Here is a 17,698-nt window from a genome sequence, read left to right on the forward strand (position 1 = left end):
ATTTGTTATTGCAAATTAATGACTCATGGACAATCGGCTTCCGTCCAACTATCGACGTTGCTCGTCGAATTAGAATATATTAAATACATTTATTTCGTATTTTCTACGAACATTTTTAAAAGGTGCATTCACGCTTCGTCTAACGTTCGAAAATCTAAGAAAAGTTTCTAACGAAGTAGGTCACATTGCCAAGATAAACGATCAATGAAATCGAAGACTTTATTTAATATTTACACACGCTTGTTAAGACACGCTCCTTTACAACATTCCGTGGACAGTTTTACAACACTTGAGACAATGCGTGTGTTGTATAAACACGTAGAAGGTAGAGTTACGTAGGGTATGATAAATTGTTCACAATTTGTCATTCTATTTATAGAAAATCGCGATTACGAGGTATCGTATATACGCGTTTCGAGCATTGTTAATTCTACCGTGGTAAAATTGATCAAAATAGTTGTTTTAATTTATCGTTTCGTACGTAAAAGTTCGGCTTATGTAATAAATTTTTGAATAATACACGAGGGTCTTTGATCGTATTGCATATGTATTTACGATGAGCCCGGTTAAATAGCAAGGTCGTATCGATATAGTTCCACACAACTTAAAAGACAGAATGATTCGTCAAACGACAAAAACTTCAAATATATACGTACAGCTCAATTATCTAACTATTAGTTTCGTGGATTGCACGACGTTCACGTAATCCTTTTTCTCTGTTATCACGTATCGTCTAATATCGTCGCACGTATGCAATTTTATTTTAACTTTATCATTCGCATCGTTTGCTAAATAAAATGGAAGCTTTTTTCACACACACATGAAACGACTTCCAATCGGGGAAACTCTCAAGTAAAAATCGGTTCTCAGATAAAACATTATCTTCTGTTTGATTGTTGAAGATAGAGGAAGGTTTTAATACTTATGGACCGTTTAACATGTATACAAAAAATCGCTTTATTTTAAAGCAATCATAGTAGTAATGGTTTTATAAATTTTTCTGGCTACTATATTACATATGGCAATAAATATTTTAAAAAGTTGGAAAAAATATTCTACAATATCTTCACCGTAATAAAGTGCAATATACTCCTATTTTTATATACACATTTATACAAATTTATGCATGTACAGAATTGAGAACACGCTTATCAATTAATTTAACATGTTTGTAAAAGTTTAATATTACAATTTCAAATATTCAGAATGGAAAACGCTGCGATGTGCAATTATTGATGTAGCAAAAATGAATGATTCTTCTGCATTATGATTTACTCGTTGCCCTTGTTTAATTATCTTTGAAAGAATCAATCATTGAACCTATTGCTTTATTTTATTTTTAACATCACAGAATAATCGGCACTAACTTCTATTCCCTTTGTTGAACTTAATTATAAAGAATATGCCAGCAAAATAGTTTAAGAAATGTAAATGATATTATCGCTATTTCTAGGGATCCATTCATACACCATAAGAATACAAGACATTATTCAAACATCATGATTTCTTCCATTTTTATCTTATCAGGCTTATATTCTCAGACATACTCTTCATCAACTTATCAGTTATGAGAAATAACATTTCAAAAGGAAAATTATACAATAAGAGTACAAAACTTTTGCAATCACATATAAAACTTACTTTAAGGTATGAATAATGTGTTTGTAAATGATGTATACGATAATTGTCTAACGTGTAATCCTATAAATATATTCTGTACTCGTTCAATGTATTGTTTACAAATACATTAATAAGAATTGCACAGTGTTAATTGCAGACCTGTGTGTTATTTACGATAGATTGAGCTTTACACCAAAAATTTAATACAAGTAATATGAGGAAATATGAATTATGCTTATTTTTTTTATAAATGAAAACTATACAAAAATATAGTACCAAAATACAGCCCAAAATATAAATAAAATATACATTATGCGCGAGAACTTATTCGTGTGCTTATTTAAAAAAAAAAAAAATAATAAAATTTTTTCGAGTGAATTTGAATGAAGTATTGTAATCGTATATGTTTATATTTTTTCAAATTTCCAAAGTACAGTACGAGTGAATAAGTGCTATTAAAAAACTGTCTATTTATTTAAAAATATTTCTTAAGTGCGTATTTTCGTTAATACTGCATCCGGTTTAATATTTCTAAATAAATGGTTGTTACCAAACTCATAAGATTCTTTCCGAATACATGATTCCTTAAAGTATTTTACACTCCCAGTTCAACGCATAATGCCAATTTACTTTCTAAAATTTTTAATGAATTTAAAGAATGTCAATTCATAGAAATCATTCGAATTTGTTTAATGTAACACATGTTTAAAACGACTTTAAAGATACTAATTTAAATTTGTTTGCATATAGAATAAATTTTATGTATCCTACAATGTGTATAATAATCTACAGACGTCACTTGGTCACACCGTTATCTATATTGAGTTAAAAAATATTTGATTCAAATATAGTGTAGAGTATATTACTAGAACCAACAATTAGAACTTCTTTTTATATTACATAAAGTAAAACATAATTTAACACCTCAAACTACGTGCTACTAGCTATGCTTGGTTAGATCTCCTACTTCTGCGAGAAGAACTTGAAAATAATGGACGTGGTTTGTATAAGTCATCGCTTGAATAACGTTGACTGCTTCTATGCCGGCTGCAATTACATAACATACTAATTACAACATTAACAGTAATTACAATGTGAACAGTAAAAACAGATTCATACCCCGAATAGAATGTTCTATCGCGAAATGTGTATATAAAAAAAAAAAAAAAGAAATCTTTCTAAGGTATTACATCAGCAGTACCAACTCAACAGTAGATAAAAGTTAGAAGTGCTCATCGTAAAAATAATTATTCTACATACCCTTTATCTTCTTTAATTAGATTTGACGATGGTATTTTTTCACTTGTCGCAGATACATCGCTTTCCGGACTTAGGGGCATAACAAAGTTTTCTCCGTTTAAAAGTCCTTGGGGAGTACAAATGTTTGCTTGAAGTCTTTGCTTCTTAGGTGCGACAAGTTTCCTTTTTTTTATACTATTCAAAACATCTTCGTTTGGTAAATTTAGCGCCCTTTTATGACCGTCGTTGTTATTATTCGAGTTATTTAATAATATATCCGTCAAGGGGCTAGTTGAGTGTTTGCGTTTCGGTAAAGGAGGTGCCATAGCTTTCGGTATCGACGACACAACTTGTCCTCCTAAACTCTCTATTATATCTTCCAAAGAACTACTTTCTACTAGTTCCAATGATTCTAAGAAATTCGAGAATTTTTCTGATTGTTTGTTATCTGCTTTGAAATAACGACAATCTTCGTTCTCTTCGGCTGTCGTCGATGTAGATTCTGCAGACCTCTCGTCGCTTGTTACATGATCTTTAACGATGGATCTGCTTACTTTAGAATAGCTATTATTTAGAATATCCTGGGAAATGTTATCTTTATCTTTAGGCTTCGACAACGTAGATACTTCCACGAATCTTTTATCTTTTAAATAATTTACATCGTCTACTGAACCATTTGTTGCGTTCAACTGTTCTGGAGTTTTATATTTATCATTATATTCGTCTGTATTACCGTCGAAAGAGCTAGATTTTTGAAATATTAAATGTTTATCTAATTTAGATGTACTAGGTTCGTGCTGTAACTCATTTTGCTTGGAACATTTTTCTACGCGGACATCTATATTTTCTGATTCTGTTATATTACTTTCTATTGTTTCATCCATCGCAGAAGTCAGCGACTCTTTATTTTGTAACTCTCCCTTCCCCTCGCTGTTGGAAACTATTGTTTGCGCATCGCTTTCTTGTTGCGAAGGTACGTTTTCTAACATCATATTAGGAAGCGTTTCGCTCAATGATTGCTGTATACATAATTCCATGTCTGACAATTTTAATTTTAAATCGGAACGCGTTTCCAATAACTCCTTTGCACCTGCTTCGCTTTGTAACATCATTATCGATCTTTCTTCCAATGTCAAATTGGTATGGTTCTCAGGATACGGCTCTTCGTACTCCTCATCTGGTATTTCTATTATTTGAACTCGTTCTTCGTCTGGTACACTTTCCAAGTTGTCAGTATTCACGGCATTCGATTGCACCGGAGCTTCTACTTTCTGCTGGAGTTTTTTCTCTATCTTCTTACTCTCTTTCAGCTTCTGCTTCTCTATCTGCTTTCTAATTTTCATTAATTTCTTAGCCTCGTGTAAATTCTTTGCAAATTTTGGTTTCTTCACTTTTATTTCTCCTAAAGCATTGTTGCCGTCGTCAAATAACTGTCGTTTCTTCAGGGGCAAGTTGATGTCGTTAGATTCCGATTCGTGTTTAGTATGCGTTTCGTAATTACTACTATCGTCTGTTTTGCAATCTGTATACAATTCTTTGTTTAATTTATAATCCTGTTCTTCTAACGACAATTTCAATTCATTTGTATGCGCTTCCTCGATGTTATCCGACGTTTCGCTACCAGAATTACTCATATGATTTGTTTCTTTGGATAAGGTAGACGCATTTGATTTACTGTTTGCAATGTTAGAATTGGAAGTACTAGATTGTGAACTTTTACTACTAGACCCGTTTGATCCATCTCTATCCGTCGAACGCCGATCGTTAGAATTTTTTCGTAAACTAGAATGATCATCTTTCGATTTGGATTTCTTTTCATCCTTTCGCTTTTTGTCCTTATTTTGTGGATCGTTCTTATTATCTTTTTTATTATCCAATTTTTCATTTCGTGTCGAGCTTTTATTTTGTATATGATTTTTTATATCTTTTTTACCATTTACCTTTTCACTGCTCGATTTAACATCTTTCTTTATATCAGATTTTTCAATTTTCTCTTCTTTTTCGTTCTTTACAAGTTTCCTTCCATCTTGTTTATCAGATTTTTCCGTAGAATCTGATTTAATATTTACATGATTTTTCGACTTTACATCTTTCGAGCTACGTTTTTCATCTCGTTTACCCTTATCTTTCGACTCGCTTCGTTTCTCCTTTCCATCGACTTTATCGGAAGTTTTTATAGCTTTAATTTCATGAGAACTTAACGAAGAATTTTTGGAAGAACTTTTGTGGTCTTTTTTATAAGATTTCTTGTCCTTCTGAGGGTCTCTCTTTTCTTTATTTTCCTTGTTCGGCTTTGTTTCTTTACTGTCTTTATTTAATTTTTCTTTCTCCGTTAATTCCTTCTTTTCTCGAAGTTCCCTAATTTTTTCTTTATAGAGATCTTTTAAATCCTTTCCTTCTTTACTAACACTATCTTTCTTATCCGTTTCTTTTGTTTTATCTTCTTTTACCTTGACGTAACCATCCTTTTCCAAGTCTTTATTTTTATCTCCACTTTCTCTTGGTTGATCGGTTTTCTCTTTGGATTTACTTTTGTCGTATTTATCGGACTTTGTACTACTATGACTTCTTTGCTTCTTTTTCTCGCTACTCCTGTCCTTATGATGCTTTCCATCTTTTGTGTGATTCTTTTCTCTTGATTTTGATTTAGATTCGCCATCCCTGCTTCTGTCTCTGTTATTCTTTTGCTCGTATTTGTCTTTTACACTACTATCTGTCGCGTCGCGAGAATTTTCTTTCGAGGATAAATTGTACTTAATATTTTTAGAATCTTTAACATCGTGCACATCTTTGCCTCTATTTAATTCAAAAATATTTTTACTTTTATTTTTACTACATTCGTATTCTCTGACGGCTTTAAAATTGTCTTTAACTCCCTTAACATCACATTTGTCTTTATTGACTTCATCTTTTAGAGCATCCTGTATAGGCGTCGACGCATGATTCGAAGATCCAAAGTCTGTCACGATCGACAACCGAGAGTCCGAAGAGACTTTGCTTAGCTGCGAATCCTGATTACTATAATCAAAATTATCTCTAGATAGTTCGTTACAGTATTCAGGGCTCCTTGATCTGTGGCTGGTTAATTCCGATATTCCCGATAAGTGTGAATCGTTAGAGACATTAGATTCATTTAAATTCATAATATCTATAGGTTCAAAAGTAGGACTGTCCTCCTCGTCTTCTTCCGTTTTATCATCAGACCTCCCAGACGTATTTAAATTTAAATTACTACCAGTCTTATTAAAACTTTTGCCACTTTCATCTAATGTTTTCTCTTCGAATGAGATTTCCCCATTTTCCAAAGTATTACTTTTATTTTTCTCGTTCAGAGCTTCTTCCTCTTCCAATTTCTGTTCGTAAGACGACTTTTCATCTTTCTTCAACTCCAAATCATCCATGGGGTCCATAGACTCCAAAGACACATCTTTCAAACTATTTTTGTCAGACTCCGGCGAAACAGGATCTAAATCCTTAGGTAACAAATCTTTAAGGCCACACGCACCGTTTCTTTCCCTTGCCTTGGGTCTTTCTATGCCCAAAAACTTGTATACTACATCTTCGATCTGAGGCATAAAGACAGAATATATTTTTGGATTTACTACTTGATCTACTATACGCTCTACACCGGCGTCCAAATAAGGAACCTCGTGTATGTGTTTGCGTAAAGTCTCCCTCAATTGATTTTTGTTTAAGTCTGGTTTCCATGATTGTTTGCTAAGGAAAGTATTCACGGATCCTTCGACTCTTGTACGTAAATTTTGATATGCTGGCTGTAACGAAAGTGTCATAAATTGTAATTGACATTTTTCTGTCATTTATCAGGGGCAAGCGATATCTTCCCACAGATACATCCTATATTATAGTGGGTGGTACAAATACATTGATCTTGTTGAGTGCATCATTAAAAGGATTTTTTTGCAGCATTACGGTTCATTGCACTTTTCATTTGCAACACGTACTCACTTTCCGTACCAGTATTGAATTGCTAGCACCCTACAATCGAGGGTAACAGCATTTTGGCACCTCGCAGCTTCTCCAAAGTCACTATATTTGTACCATTGACCGTGCATACATGAGTATCTATGATTCTATATTATGTACGTACATAGTATAGAAATATTATTTGACACAATCACGTACATACTTTTAAAATTATTCAAGGCTGTAATAAACGATGGGGTCGGTTGTTAAAAAATATATTGCGTACCTTCGTATCAACATCAGCGATACATTCCTTACGAAATTGATCAAAAATTCCTTGGGATTTAACTTCTCCAACGATATGATCGACTAATCGTGGATCACCCGCCAACAACGTGTTGGATAAACCCAACTCCATGCTAACTAAGCTATTTAAAACAACGATAATTCACGTGAACACTAAACAGTTATTCATTTTCATTACCGAAGTCATCCCGTGAAACAGTACGCAGCCATACTCTTTCTGGCTTTGCGTCTAGGTTAAATGCTGTGTCTGTGTAAGTATAAATAATAATCAGTGATACCAATCCCCTTGTTTCTTTATTTACATCGAAACGTACTATAAAATAGAGAATAGATAAACGTCTGAGTCAGTAGTCCATTTTGCGTCGCGCGAAATAATCAAAAAGAAAAATTCACTAGCAGAAGCTAGCGTAAATTTATTTTTTCAACAGATTCCCGAATCATCGTTGTTTCTATGTTTTATTCGAAAGAAAGTGTTTCTCAATCTTTCGAAATTGCTAGATAAATCGAGTAGCGAACGATGTTAAAGAATAACGTAAAAAAATTAAGAAACATACGACTTATGTTTTACTTGAGAAAAGCGCGGGTTGAGTCAAGTTTGAGAGACACTGTTATAGGCGTATTTAACATGGCAACTTAGCTCGACTTAGCTTGGCAACTTGTTCGGTGCCGTTCGGTGTCAAACCTAACTTGTTCGTATTCCTGCCACTTCGTCTAGTATTTCTTACTAGTACTATTTTATTGTATTGTATTGATTTTTTTTTATCGCTAATTAGTTATGAAGAGGGTAATCCTTTTTTTAATTGGAACCGACGTGAACGGCAAGGTGGCTGTAATTTTACTCGTATTTGTGATTAATCGTATCTTGCTGTCTGCTTTATATATTCGCTCAATTTTTTTATTTACTTTTTTTTAAAAAATTTGTATTACTTGTCCATGCCAGGTATTTATGGTGACTCATTCATTGGACGAATTACTAGCAGCTGCTAGCTCAAAGTTTCAAATAACTGCCAAAAGAATATTTACCCCTCAAGGTGGAGAAATTGATGATATTAAGTTAATTCGGTAAACTGATTTACTGATTAACGATAAATATTTAGGTATACATATATAGATTTAATAAAAAAGAAAACGTTCTTTTATAGAGATGACGATATATTGTACATTTCGGATGGAGAAGATTTCATTCCAAAGGATAAGATTAACAGTCGCAATCAGTTGAGTAGAAATTTAGAATGGATTACGTTAAATGTTGGTGGAAAGTATTTCACAACAACCAGAGACACATTAACAAAAACAGAACCAACAAGTATGCTGGCCAGGTAAGCACATTTCTTACTTTATTAATAAAGTATTACTGAAATATTAAAATACTAAATTGACGCTAATGAAATCATTTATAGAATGTTTACGGAATCTACAGATAATGAACAGAGAATCTTGCCTAGCAGACAAGATGAAATGGGCGCATTTTTGATAGACAGGAGTCCTACATATTTTGAGCCACTATTAAACTATTTAAGACATGGGCAGATGACCCTTGATGCTAATGTTAATCCTTCTGGTATACTTTTTATTATATTGTGCACATTGTCTTGCATTGTATGTGCTACAGTCGATGTCACAGATATTATTAACGTGTTTTAGGGGTTTTGGCAGAAGCGCGTTTTTATGGAATAGAAGGGGCTATTGAGTTACTGATTCCAATGATCGAAGATTTTCACAAAAGTAGCTCTGTATCTTTAACTCGAAAAGATGTACTTAAAGTCATCATGTCAACGCCTATGACTACAGAACTTAGGTTTCAAGGTGTTGATTTTACTGGTGCTGATTTGTCAAAGTTAGATCTCAGGCATATTAATTTTAAGGTGCTTAAAATTATTTTGATATTAAGATAATTATTATGTTCATTCAAAATTAATTTCATATAATTATTTTAACACGTGTTTCAGTATGCAATTATGCGCGGTTGCAGTTTGGCGGGTGCAAATTTATCAGGCTGTTGCTTTGAACGCGCGGATTTATCCAACGCAAATCTGCAGGGTGCTCAGCTTGTTTGTGTGAAAATGTTACGCGCGAATCTTACTGCTGCCAATCTTCATTCGTGTAATTTTGAGGACCCTTGCGGTTTACCTGCCAACATGGAGGGTGCAAATTTAAAAGGTGCCAATCTCGAGGGTAGTTACATGGGTGCCGTAAATCTTAGAGTGGCAACGTTAAAGAATGCCAACCTAAGAAATTGTTATCTTAGATCAGCTGTTCTAGCTGGTGCTGATTTAGAGGTAACATTTTTTTGCATGCATTCGCATAGGAAAACACATCCTTCTTCTTTTATTTATAATAAAAACTATAACATATTCACATCTGTTTCAGTGCTGTGATTTATCAGGATCTGACTTACAAGAAGCGAATTTGCGGGGCGCAAACTTGAAAGATGCTGCGTTCGAATTAATGTTAACTCCGTTACATATGTCTCAAACGATACGATAATAATTAATGCAATGCCCCGCGTGTTCTGCGGCGGTTTAGCCTCTGTGATCTAGGTATTTATTTAATTTGTAAGATAACAAAAATTTAAGTGATAGTGCTTTCGTCTTGATATTGCCATTCTCTGATACGTTGCAGACGATATGAAAGTACAGACTGAGAATTATATTGTAATTGCTACGCTAGAAAGTGTAAAATTGAGTTTGTATTTATTTAGAGGAATATATCAGTCATCAATTTTTACTTCCATTACGATATCGAGCCAAATGATAATGAAAGAGATAACGAAAAGTTGTAATAATTAACGAGGATAGTTGGTTACGAATAATTTGATACTTTATATTTTTTAAAGTATATATCGCGTACATGTAAATTTAATGCACGTTAATGTAAATTATTATATGTATAGTTCTTTATCTGTATAAAGTACAAAATATCTCATTTTCTTTGTTATACAATCGATCAGTTTATATGATTGTGTCCAGTGTGAATAATTTATTATCAATGATGAAATGTAGTTTCATGATTGCATATATTTTACTTTTTAAATAAAAATATAATATAAATAGCGAGGTATACCTAATAAGTTTAGAGAACTCGAAGAGCCAAAATCTTTTGCTTTTCTATTACTATAAAAATAATTAATAACTTGAAAGCTTTGTATACGCATATAAACTTATACACAAAACTGCGTGCTTAGAAGATATTTAGCTCGTGTCATGTTTATCACAAGCCACACCTCGTATACAATGTCTCAAGAAGAGTTGAGCAAATTTTACTCGGCATAATAAATAACGATTTTACCATTTTTACAAGCGCTTAATTTCCTGTACAACACTAGACTTCTGATGTATATACTGGTATAAGATATGTATTATTTTTTAGACACGATTGCGACTTACAAATACGAACGGTTTACAAAGTTACATTTTGTATGTATACAATTATTCGAAGATTTAGTTTGAATAAATATTATGTACAAAACATTTATCGACAAGCACTAATTTTCGTTGTCTTTTCCATCTCATTACCTAACCTAGAATTCAACTTGTGATCGATACTGTTCGCATCGGGAAGAATCCTTGGTAATTACTTAATAATAATCAAAATCGTACAAACAATGGTAACCTCGAATGTTGCGATTGACCTACATATCATTCCATAAGTGCAAAAGTTCATAAATCATTTCTGGAATGATGGTTATGACGATTCTGTAATTCTGATATGATGATTTCCAAAATGGCTGTCTTATAATACCTATTCTTGTCGCACGTGTTTCGCTCTCAGGCGCCATCTAGCGGACGAACAATTGAAGCTTAGATGGGGGTAGACGAGAGAGAAAGGAATACATAAGACAAGGATAGCTACATTTGAGGATTTACTGACGCCATCTAGCGGCGGAATGGCAGAACTATTTCACGACAAGCTTGAGCGGTCTGTTAGTAGATGGCGCCACTAAAAAAAACCTCGCTGTCCTTGTCGCACATGTTTCGTTCTCTCTCGCACTCACACAAAGGGTACCTGTCAATGCCCATAAAGAATTTCGCAGGTTATCTTATCGAATACTCATTGATTATTAATTAATAATAATCAGAATCGTATCGCTAATGGCCCTTGAATGTTGCTACTGGTCCAGACTTTATTCAAGATGCGTCAAAGTGCATAAATTATTTGCTAATAATTAATAATTTGAATGATTCCAAGTACCGGTAAAGGATTAACCTTGGCGAACAATGATTAATTGTTACTTAATAACAATTAAAACAATGAAAATCGTATGGAAAATGGTCCCTGAATGTTGCTAGCGATCTATACTTGATATCACAATTGCAAAAGTGCATGAATTATCCCTGGAAAGTCAGGAAATTATTGATAATGTCTACTAACATTCGGTGGAGTGTCGCTATCCTTGTCTTACATGTTCCGTTCTCTTTCTTACACACGTACTCGAGCTTCGAAAGTTCGGCCGCTAGATGGCGAGTCGGACAGTTGTCACGAATGATAGCTACATGTCATATGCCGATTCCAAACATACATGCACTCCTCGTCAAAATTTGAATGGCTGTGTTTCTGCGAAAAAAGGTCGCAAAAAATATTTAAAAGACGCATTTTAAAGCTTGAAGTTTCTACTTTTTTAATCAAGGACTCAATTTTTTTCTACGTCGATTATAATATTGTCTTTTCAAAATGAAGCACAGGAAACGAAGTTTCAGAAATTTTTGCCTGGTTTGGCCGTATGCACGGGCTAAAAAAATTTTTTTCACATAAATCCAATAGATGATTCTTATAGAGCAAACGTTCCTCTTTAATTTCGTTTTTTTGGTTTTGTCGTATGATTTTTATTGATCGAGTTATTCGCTATCCAAGCAAAAAAGGAACTTTTTACTTTGAACGTCTACAACTTGCGAACGCATGATCGTAGAAATTTTTTTACGAGTGTTTTGGAAAGCTAAGACAATTTTCTTTCAGGATCCTTAGTTGCCAATTCAATGAGATCTTTTTTTAACCGTATTAAATTTATTTAAAAATGATCCCAAGAATTGCATACTTACCATTTTCTAGAAAACGTGATGTCACTTCAAGAAAAATCATGGAATCATTTGATTGTTCATTTTTTGTTGTGAGGTGAAACTACTTGGAAAGGAAGAAGTCGGCTTTCTTTTGGTGAACTTTAGTTGTAGTTATAAACTTTAGGGAGCTGCAGCCAGTACTTAATTTTACATCGTAGAACTCTCGTAAGGAAATGCTTAATACTAAGGAACAGTGTAAAGTAATATTAAATTTTAATTTTGATATATCAAGTTTTTTATTATCAACTATATAGTTTAACAAATGGTTATTAAACGAGACAATTCGTTAGTTAGACAATCGATTCGTTAATGTTTTGCAACATATCACAGTGTATTTTTTTATTGACAAATGTATAACCGACGTTGTACGGTCGCGAAAACGGTGCCTGTATGTATAATAATTGTCAGACAACTAATTTGTAGACATAATGAAATATAAAAAATTTAATATGAGTAGGTACAATATAATAAACGATCCAGTACTTTTCACGCCAGCTCCTGATGTTGGTCAAGAAATGGCTCCACCGATTCGTTTTTTCTGGTATTTAAAGATCTGACATACACTCATAATCTACTCTTCAAGTTTAAATTATTGAATATTATGATTGCTTTGATATAAAATTATACATAATTTTATGTATAATATAATATTTAGATTATGATGACTGGACTTGATCCCTTTCCTTCCGTTTCTTTCACCAATCTTGCATCCGTTATCGTGCGATCCCTAAACTACTACCCAAACTTTCGACGTTTCGAAAGGAGCTTCGTATAACGACGCATCCATTAACGATAATTATTTCCTGGTTAAGTACAGTTCCGAACTACCCTCGGAAGCTCAGCGTTCTCATCCGAAGTTCTCATCGATAAATTACCGCTAAATTTCCTCGATTGCGAATTACAAGGGAACATATTTGACACGTATTTTTTAAGATTGAAAGACCGTTTGCCGATGAGCTGGACGAGTCCACAGCGTTGCGAACTATCGTATCTGTAAACCTTGCTCTCGCAGATTCGTTCTAATCTCGTTTCCCGAGGTCCAGGAACATTCGCGTGGCACGCGAGAGTTACCTTTGCCTCTAATGAAATCACTATAACTAGACATCATGGTGGTTTACAAGGTAATTCTATAAATAATGTACAATATTACATTAAAAGATATATTTAAAAGAATAAAAGAACAACAAAGGATCCCTTTAGAAAAGTCACGTTACACGTAACATTTCGTGACCTAATTCATACATTTTTTTAACGATAATGGTTAACGTTAGTCTTTCAACGAGTAGCGTGCACTTCCAGCCGCGTTCAATGTCTCTCTTTCTCTCCCCATAAATGTCATTTAATTTTGTTTTATCGAATTTCCACGCAATCTTATCCGCAAAGGACGGCGGTGGTAAGATTCCGTAATACGAATCGCTCGAGTCTCCTTTGGACACCGGAAGTCTTCACCTCTCTGCTTCCGTTTCTTTGTCAGATGATAGACGACTCGCGTGTGTGCGAGTCGAGCGATGGAGAGTGCACAGAGGGAGGGAGGGAGGGGGTGGGGCGGGCGGGCACATTTTGAGTCTTCTTTGATGTTAAATTGCTCTGAGAAAGGAGGCTGCTAACCATTTTACCTAGCATCTCGAGGCGCAGCTTAACCATGCCACGGAACAGGCGGTGCTATATCGTGACTACGCTCCTGAAACAGCGGCTGTCGCGATACGTGCAGGGAATCTAAAAAGAAAAGCAACGCCTGTTAAAGATAACGCAAGCTTTCATGTATGTATAAGTTATCGATGTATAAGTATCGTCTCCATAACTGCACAAGCTCGGGACCGACCTTGTGCAGTTATCGTAGAGTTTGTTCTCTGTAGTATATCGAGAGTATATTCTCTGATGTTTGCCGACTAGCTTCGAACGTACAGAAGCACAGCGAATAAAGAAGAGGATGGAAAACACAAAAGTATGTCGGTGAGACAATTTTTATTACTAACTTTTAAGAGATAACTCAAGAGATATAACCCCCTGGTGGGACTGGTTTCTACGCGTTTATCGTAGACAAAGGGATGTCTAGCAGGATAAGGATAGACAATCGGCATCCACCCCGATTTTCATTGTTTTCCAAAAGCAATGCGCGGCACATAATACCAATGAAAATTGGGGTGGCGACCGATTGCCGATCCTCATCCCGCTGGACCCTTTGTGCACTTACGGAGACATTACCGTACTTTGGTCGCGAGGAATCCATTCGTCCTAAAATACATCGTATCCGGCGCTTCGTGTTTTCTATTTTTGCAAAGAACGTCGCAAAAGCGAAAACGTCGTGTCGAGGGTCGGCCCGAAGTGTTCGAACATCGATTGGAAAAGAAAAAAGGACCGCTCGCGGTGAAAGAAACGCGCACGGGTGGAAGGGGGGGGGGGGTGGAGGAGGCAAGAAAGAAAGAAGGAAATACAGCGTGTCTAAGAAAGTAGGATTTTTCGAGGCTAGATCTTTCAAGGAGATAGACGGCGTCTGACAAAGCCGGTACGTGACCACTTGTGCCCGAGAAACTTTCCCTTGTATCTTTGGCCACCAACACGACATCGCGTGTACCTCTTTCCATTTTTTTCCCTCGTTTCGCGCGGCTCGAGATAAGAACGCCTACCCAAGGTCCTGCTCTAAATAGCGAACGGTACCTGACCTTCCGACCTCGACCCTCGCAGACCAAGGGACGCCGATACGATGAATCGAATTTTCAGAACGACGAACGCACTCGTAAAGTCCAACTGTCGTACTCGACTTGACGAATATTCCGAGTTTATTCGTAGTTCTCCAACGTTCATCGACTATTATACTAGCGAATTATTATTGTATTAGTGAATTTTTCTCTTGTTTTTTTTTTTTTTTTTTTTTTAAGAAACCAATTACGATGTTATGTACACTGGGCCGGATTCGAAAATTCTTCTTTTGGGCTACGATCTTCGCCTCTGACCTATTCTTCGGCCATTTCGTACTGATGCTCGGGAAAAAATGTCAGTAATACGATGGTAAAAGTTTTATAACAAAAGAGTATCACCGTTGCATTAAATTGTCTCACCGACATACTCTGGTATTTTCGTTCCATCCTATTCTTCATTCGCTGTCCTTCTCTACGTTCGAATATACGAACTCTACGATAACTGCACAAGGTCAGTCCCGAGCTTGTGCAGTTATGGAGACAATACTGTCGCAACAAATATTTGCACAGTCACGCGGGACCACTGAAAATTACACGTTTCGATATTCTTGGTTATCGATGACCAGCCGTGTTCCCCCGGTTTCATATCCGTTCTGCATCGGACGTCCGGTGTGCTTGATCAAATCGGGTCACCCGGTATAACTGCATAAGCCAGCTCATCACAGCCTATTAGCGGTGCGGTTTGTATTACGGGCATAGCCTGTTGCGGAATTGATTGTCGTCAATCTATTTCACCTGTTTTAATTCCATTTCGCCGAACATTATTTCCATGCTCGCAAACTTGACTTCGGAAATTTCTTCACCGCGAAAGAAACTAATTACTTATTGGTTAGTAATGACTGAACATTTTTAGGAAAAGCATCTGCCGTCTGCGCGGTGTGACATTACAGCAGAGTCATATTCTCGATCATTGCTTGAACAAACATTATTGATGATTAATGTAACTATTATCAGAAATTAATTTTTAGTTATTTCAGCTAACGGATACAACGATATAGGAACATTTCTCACGATTACTGTGTTCGATGAATACTTATTCTATCCAATTTGGTCTAATTGGAAAACTTGTATAAATAAAGGTACACAACGTACTGCTGTGTAAAACAAAAATAAAATATTATTGAACGTTTTGCGTAACAGGAATAAATCAAATGAATTTCACACGTTGAATTTTATTTATTCCATTTTTCTGGGTTGAAAGTCATCATTCATTTGTAGGTCATCTTGTGTTACATGGATGAATTCGTTATTTTGTCAGCTACAACGTTACGTTAACAAAGATATATCATTCCATTAAGAAAAAAAAAACATCGATGATCTTGAAATCTTATAAAAAAAAATCCTTGAAAACTTGTTCTCTAACACCGTTATATATGGCCCTTCGAACTTTATCCTAAGAAGTCTTTTTGTACAACGAAAAGTGACGGAGATAATTAGGTGTTCTGTTTCTTTGGACTCACCCTGTATATTGTAATATATATTCAATATGCTCAATTGGTATATTCTAAACAAAGTACAATCGTAATCAAACATAATTGAAAGTGCCACAGGCATATTTTCTTATTTAAAAACAAAACCCTGAAAATACCTTTTACTTCGTACTCCTTCCACCTAACACCAGCTCATATATTTCTCCCTAAATCTCTGTATACACACTATATTACGGTTTGCTTTCTCGTTCTCTATTTCAGTAGAAGAACTTGGAGGAAACATTTTTACAAAATTTGCCCTAGCGTAAGTTTATTCTACACGACCACTAACAAAATTTGCTGAACTACCGATGAGAGGAACTTACGTTCCTCTTACATTCCCCTTAGGTTCTCCTCATAGGCGACATCCGAGTGCAAAGGGTTAAGCCAGAGGTGCACGGCAACACGGTGCGTCGATCGATGCCCGAAATCCGTGGGGTTCTAACTGTTCGCGGAGGCGTGGATGTTCTGGCGGCGGCAGAGATAACCGCGCCACCGCGATAAATTCGCGGCGCACTTTACGTTTTACAGCGATATTCATTAACCCGCTGGAGCGGGATGAAAAATGCAGCGGCCGCGTAAACGAATACAAAAGTGCTCCGCTCAGCGCGGTGCGTTGGACGAAAGAGGGACAGAGGGAAAAGAGTGGAGAAACAAATCTAACGGCCGGGACGAATGAGGGCGGCAGCGATCTTCGAGTTCAGAGAATTGAACTCAAATACAGATAAGAGAGATAAGGATGATAAGGAAGATAAGAGAGATAAGAGAGATAAGAGAGATAAGAGAGATAACGACAGAGTGAGATAAGAGAAGACACGTGCTCATAAAGAAGAAGAAGTAATAAAGAAGAAGAAGAAGGAGTAAAGAGGAAGTGAAATAAAGAAGAAATAAAGAATAAACATTAATTGTAGTTTTTTTGTTTACAGGTAGGAAGTGTAAATAATGTAAATAATAGTTCCTAGGAAATATGTCAATATAACCTTGTTTACAGAGAAACAGTCTTGTTTATTCTGAAAATTCACAAAAATATCAACCCTCTTATATACATATATATAAATAAATATCGTAATTAACTGCGATACAGGATCGATAAAATTTCAATTACTTCTCTTCGTAGGAAAACAATTTCCGGCTTATTATTACTCAATAGAATATATAATCGAACCTCGTATACATTTCGAAAAGGAAAGCTCGGCTAAAATCACGAGGAGAGAAAGCGGTGGAATAAAAATTGCAGTCCACTTTGAATCACCGTTCGAACGGAACTCGGAGCGGACAGAGTGCATCCGTGACACCGTGGAAGAGGGCGGCTGCATTTGGGCACCGTCGAGGGGGGTTGAAAGCGGGGAAAGCCAGGGGCTGGCGGCGACGTTGGTCCGTAGTGTCT

General features: G+C 35.6%; 2 protein-coding genes across 4 annotated transcripts; one reads left to right on the top strand and one right to left on the bottom strand.

Annotated features, from left to right (window-relative positions):
- Window positions 1-1,964: 1,964 nt before the first annotated feature.
- Window positions 1,965-7,333, bottom strand: LOC128892547 (biorientation of chromosomes in cell division protein 1-like 1). Its single transcript, XM_054153077.1, has 3 exons — window positions 7,070-7,333; window positions 2,881-6,632; window positions 1,965-2,667 (listed from the first exon to the last, which is right to left on the bottom strand). Exons 1-3 carry the CDS (start codon window positions 7,199-7,201, stop codon window positions 2,565-2,567), a joined length of 3,987 nt encoding a protein of 1,328 aa, XP_054009052.1. The 5' UTR covers window positions 7,202-7,333; the 3' UTR covers window positions 1,965-2,564.
- Window positions 7,334-7,407: 74 nt separating this feature from the next.
- Window positions 7,408-10,641, top strand: LOC128892832 (BTB/POZ domain-containing protein KCTD9). Of its 3 annotated transcripts, XR_008461185.1 has the most exons (8): window positions 7,408-7,912; window positions 8,030-8,151; window positions 8,232-8,408; window positions 8,490-8,650; window positions 8,734-8,954; window positions 9,039-9,368; window positions 9,460-9,629; window positions 9,712-10,641. XR_008461185.1 is itself a non-coding variant. In XM_054153402.1 (7 exons), exons 2-7 carry the CDS (start codon window positions 8,036-8,038, stop codon window positions 9,574-9,576), a joined length of 1,122 nt encoding a protein of 373 aa, XP_054009377.1. In that variant the 5' UTR covers window positions 7,410-7,778; window positions 8,030-8,035; the 3' UTR covers window positions 9,577-10,638. The 3 variants fall into 3 exon arrangements, 2 of the variants coding, with proteins under 2 accessions (XP_054009377.1, XP_054009386.1); XM_054153402.1 differs by having other exon boundaries at window positions 7,410-7,778; window positions 9,460-10,638; XM_054153411.1 differs by having other exon boundaries at window positions 7,865-7,912; window positions 9,460-10,639.
- The last annotated feature ends 7,057 nt before the right edge of the window (window positions 10,642-17,698 follow it).

Source organism: Hylaeus anthracinus, unplaced genomic scaffold (genome assembly GCF_026225885.1).
Source record: "Hylaeus anthracinus isolate JK02 unplaced genomic scaffold, UHH_iyHylAnth1.0_haploid 0, whole genome shotgun sequence".
Classification (NCBI taxonomy): domain Eukaryota; kingdom Metazoa; phylum Arthropoda; class Insecta; order Hymenoptera; family Colletidae; genus Hylaeus; species Hylaeus anthracinus.

Coding starts and splice junctions, on each gene's coding strand:
- LOC128892547 (XM_054153077.1), bottom strand. CDS start 7,201: ATGGAGTTGGGTTTATCCAACACGTTGTTGGCGGGTGATCCACGATTA. Junction 6,633..7,069: donor TCGCTGATGTTGATACGAAG/GTACGCAATATA, acceptor CTTTCGTTACAG/CCAGCATATCAAAATTTACG. Junction 2,668..2,880: donor CTAATTAAAGAAGATAAAGG/GTATGTAGAATA, acceptor ATGTAATTGCAG/CCGGCATAGAAGCAGTCAAC.
- LOC128892832 (XM_054153411.1), top strand. CDS start 7,865: ATGAAGAGGGTAATCCTTTTTTTAATTGGAACCGACGTGAACGGCAAG. Junction 8,409..8,489: donor CCAACAAGTATGCTGGCCAG/GTAAGCACATTT, acceptor AATCATTTATAG/AATGTTTACGGAATCTACAG. Junction 8,651..8,733: donor TGCTAATGTTAATCCTTCTG/GTATACTTTTTA, acceptor AACGTGTTTTAG/GGGTTTTGGCAGAAGCGCGT.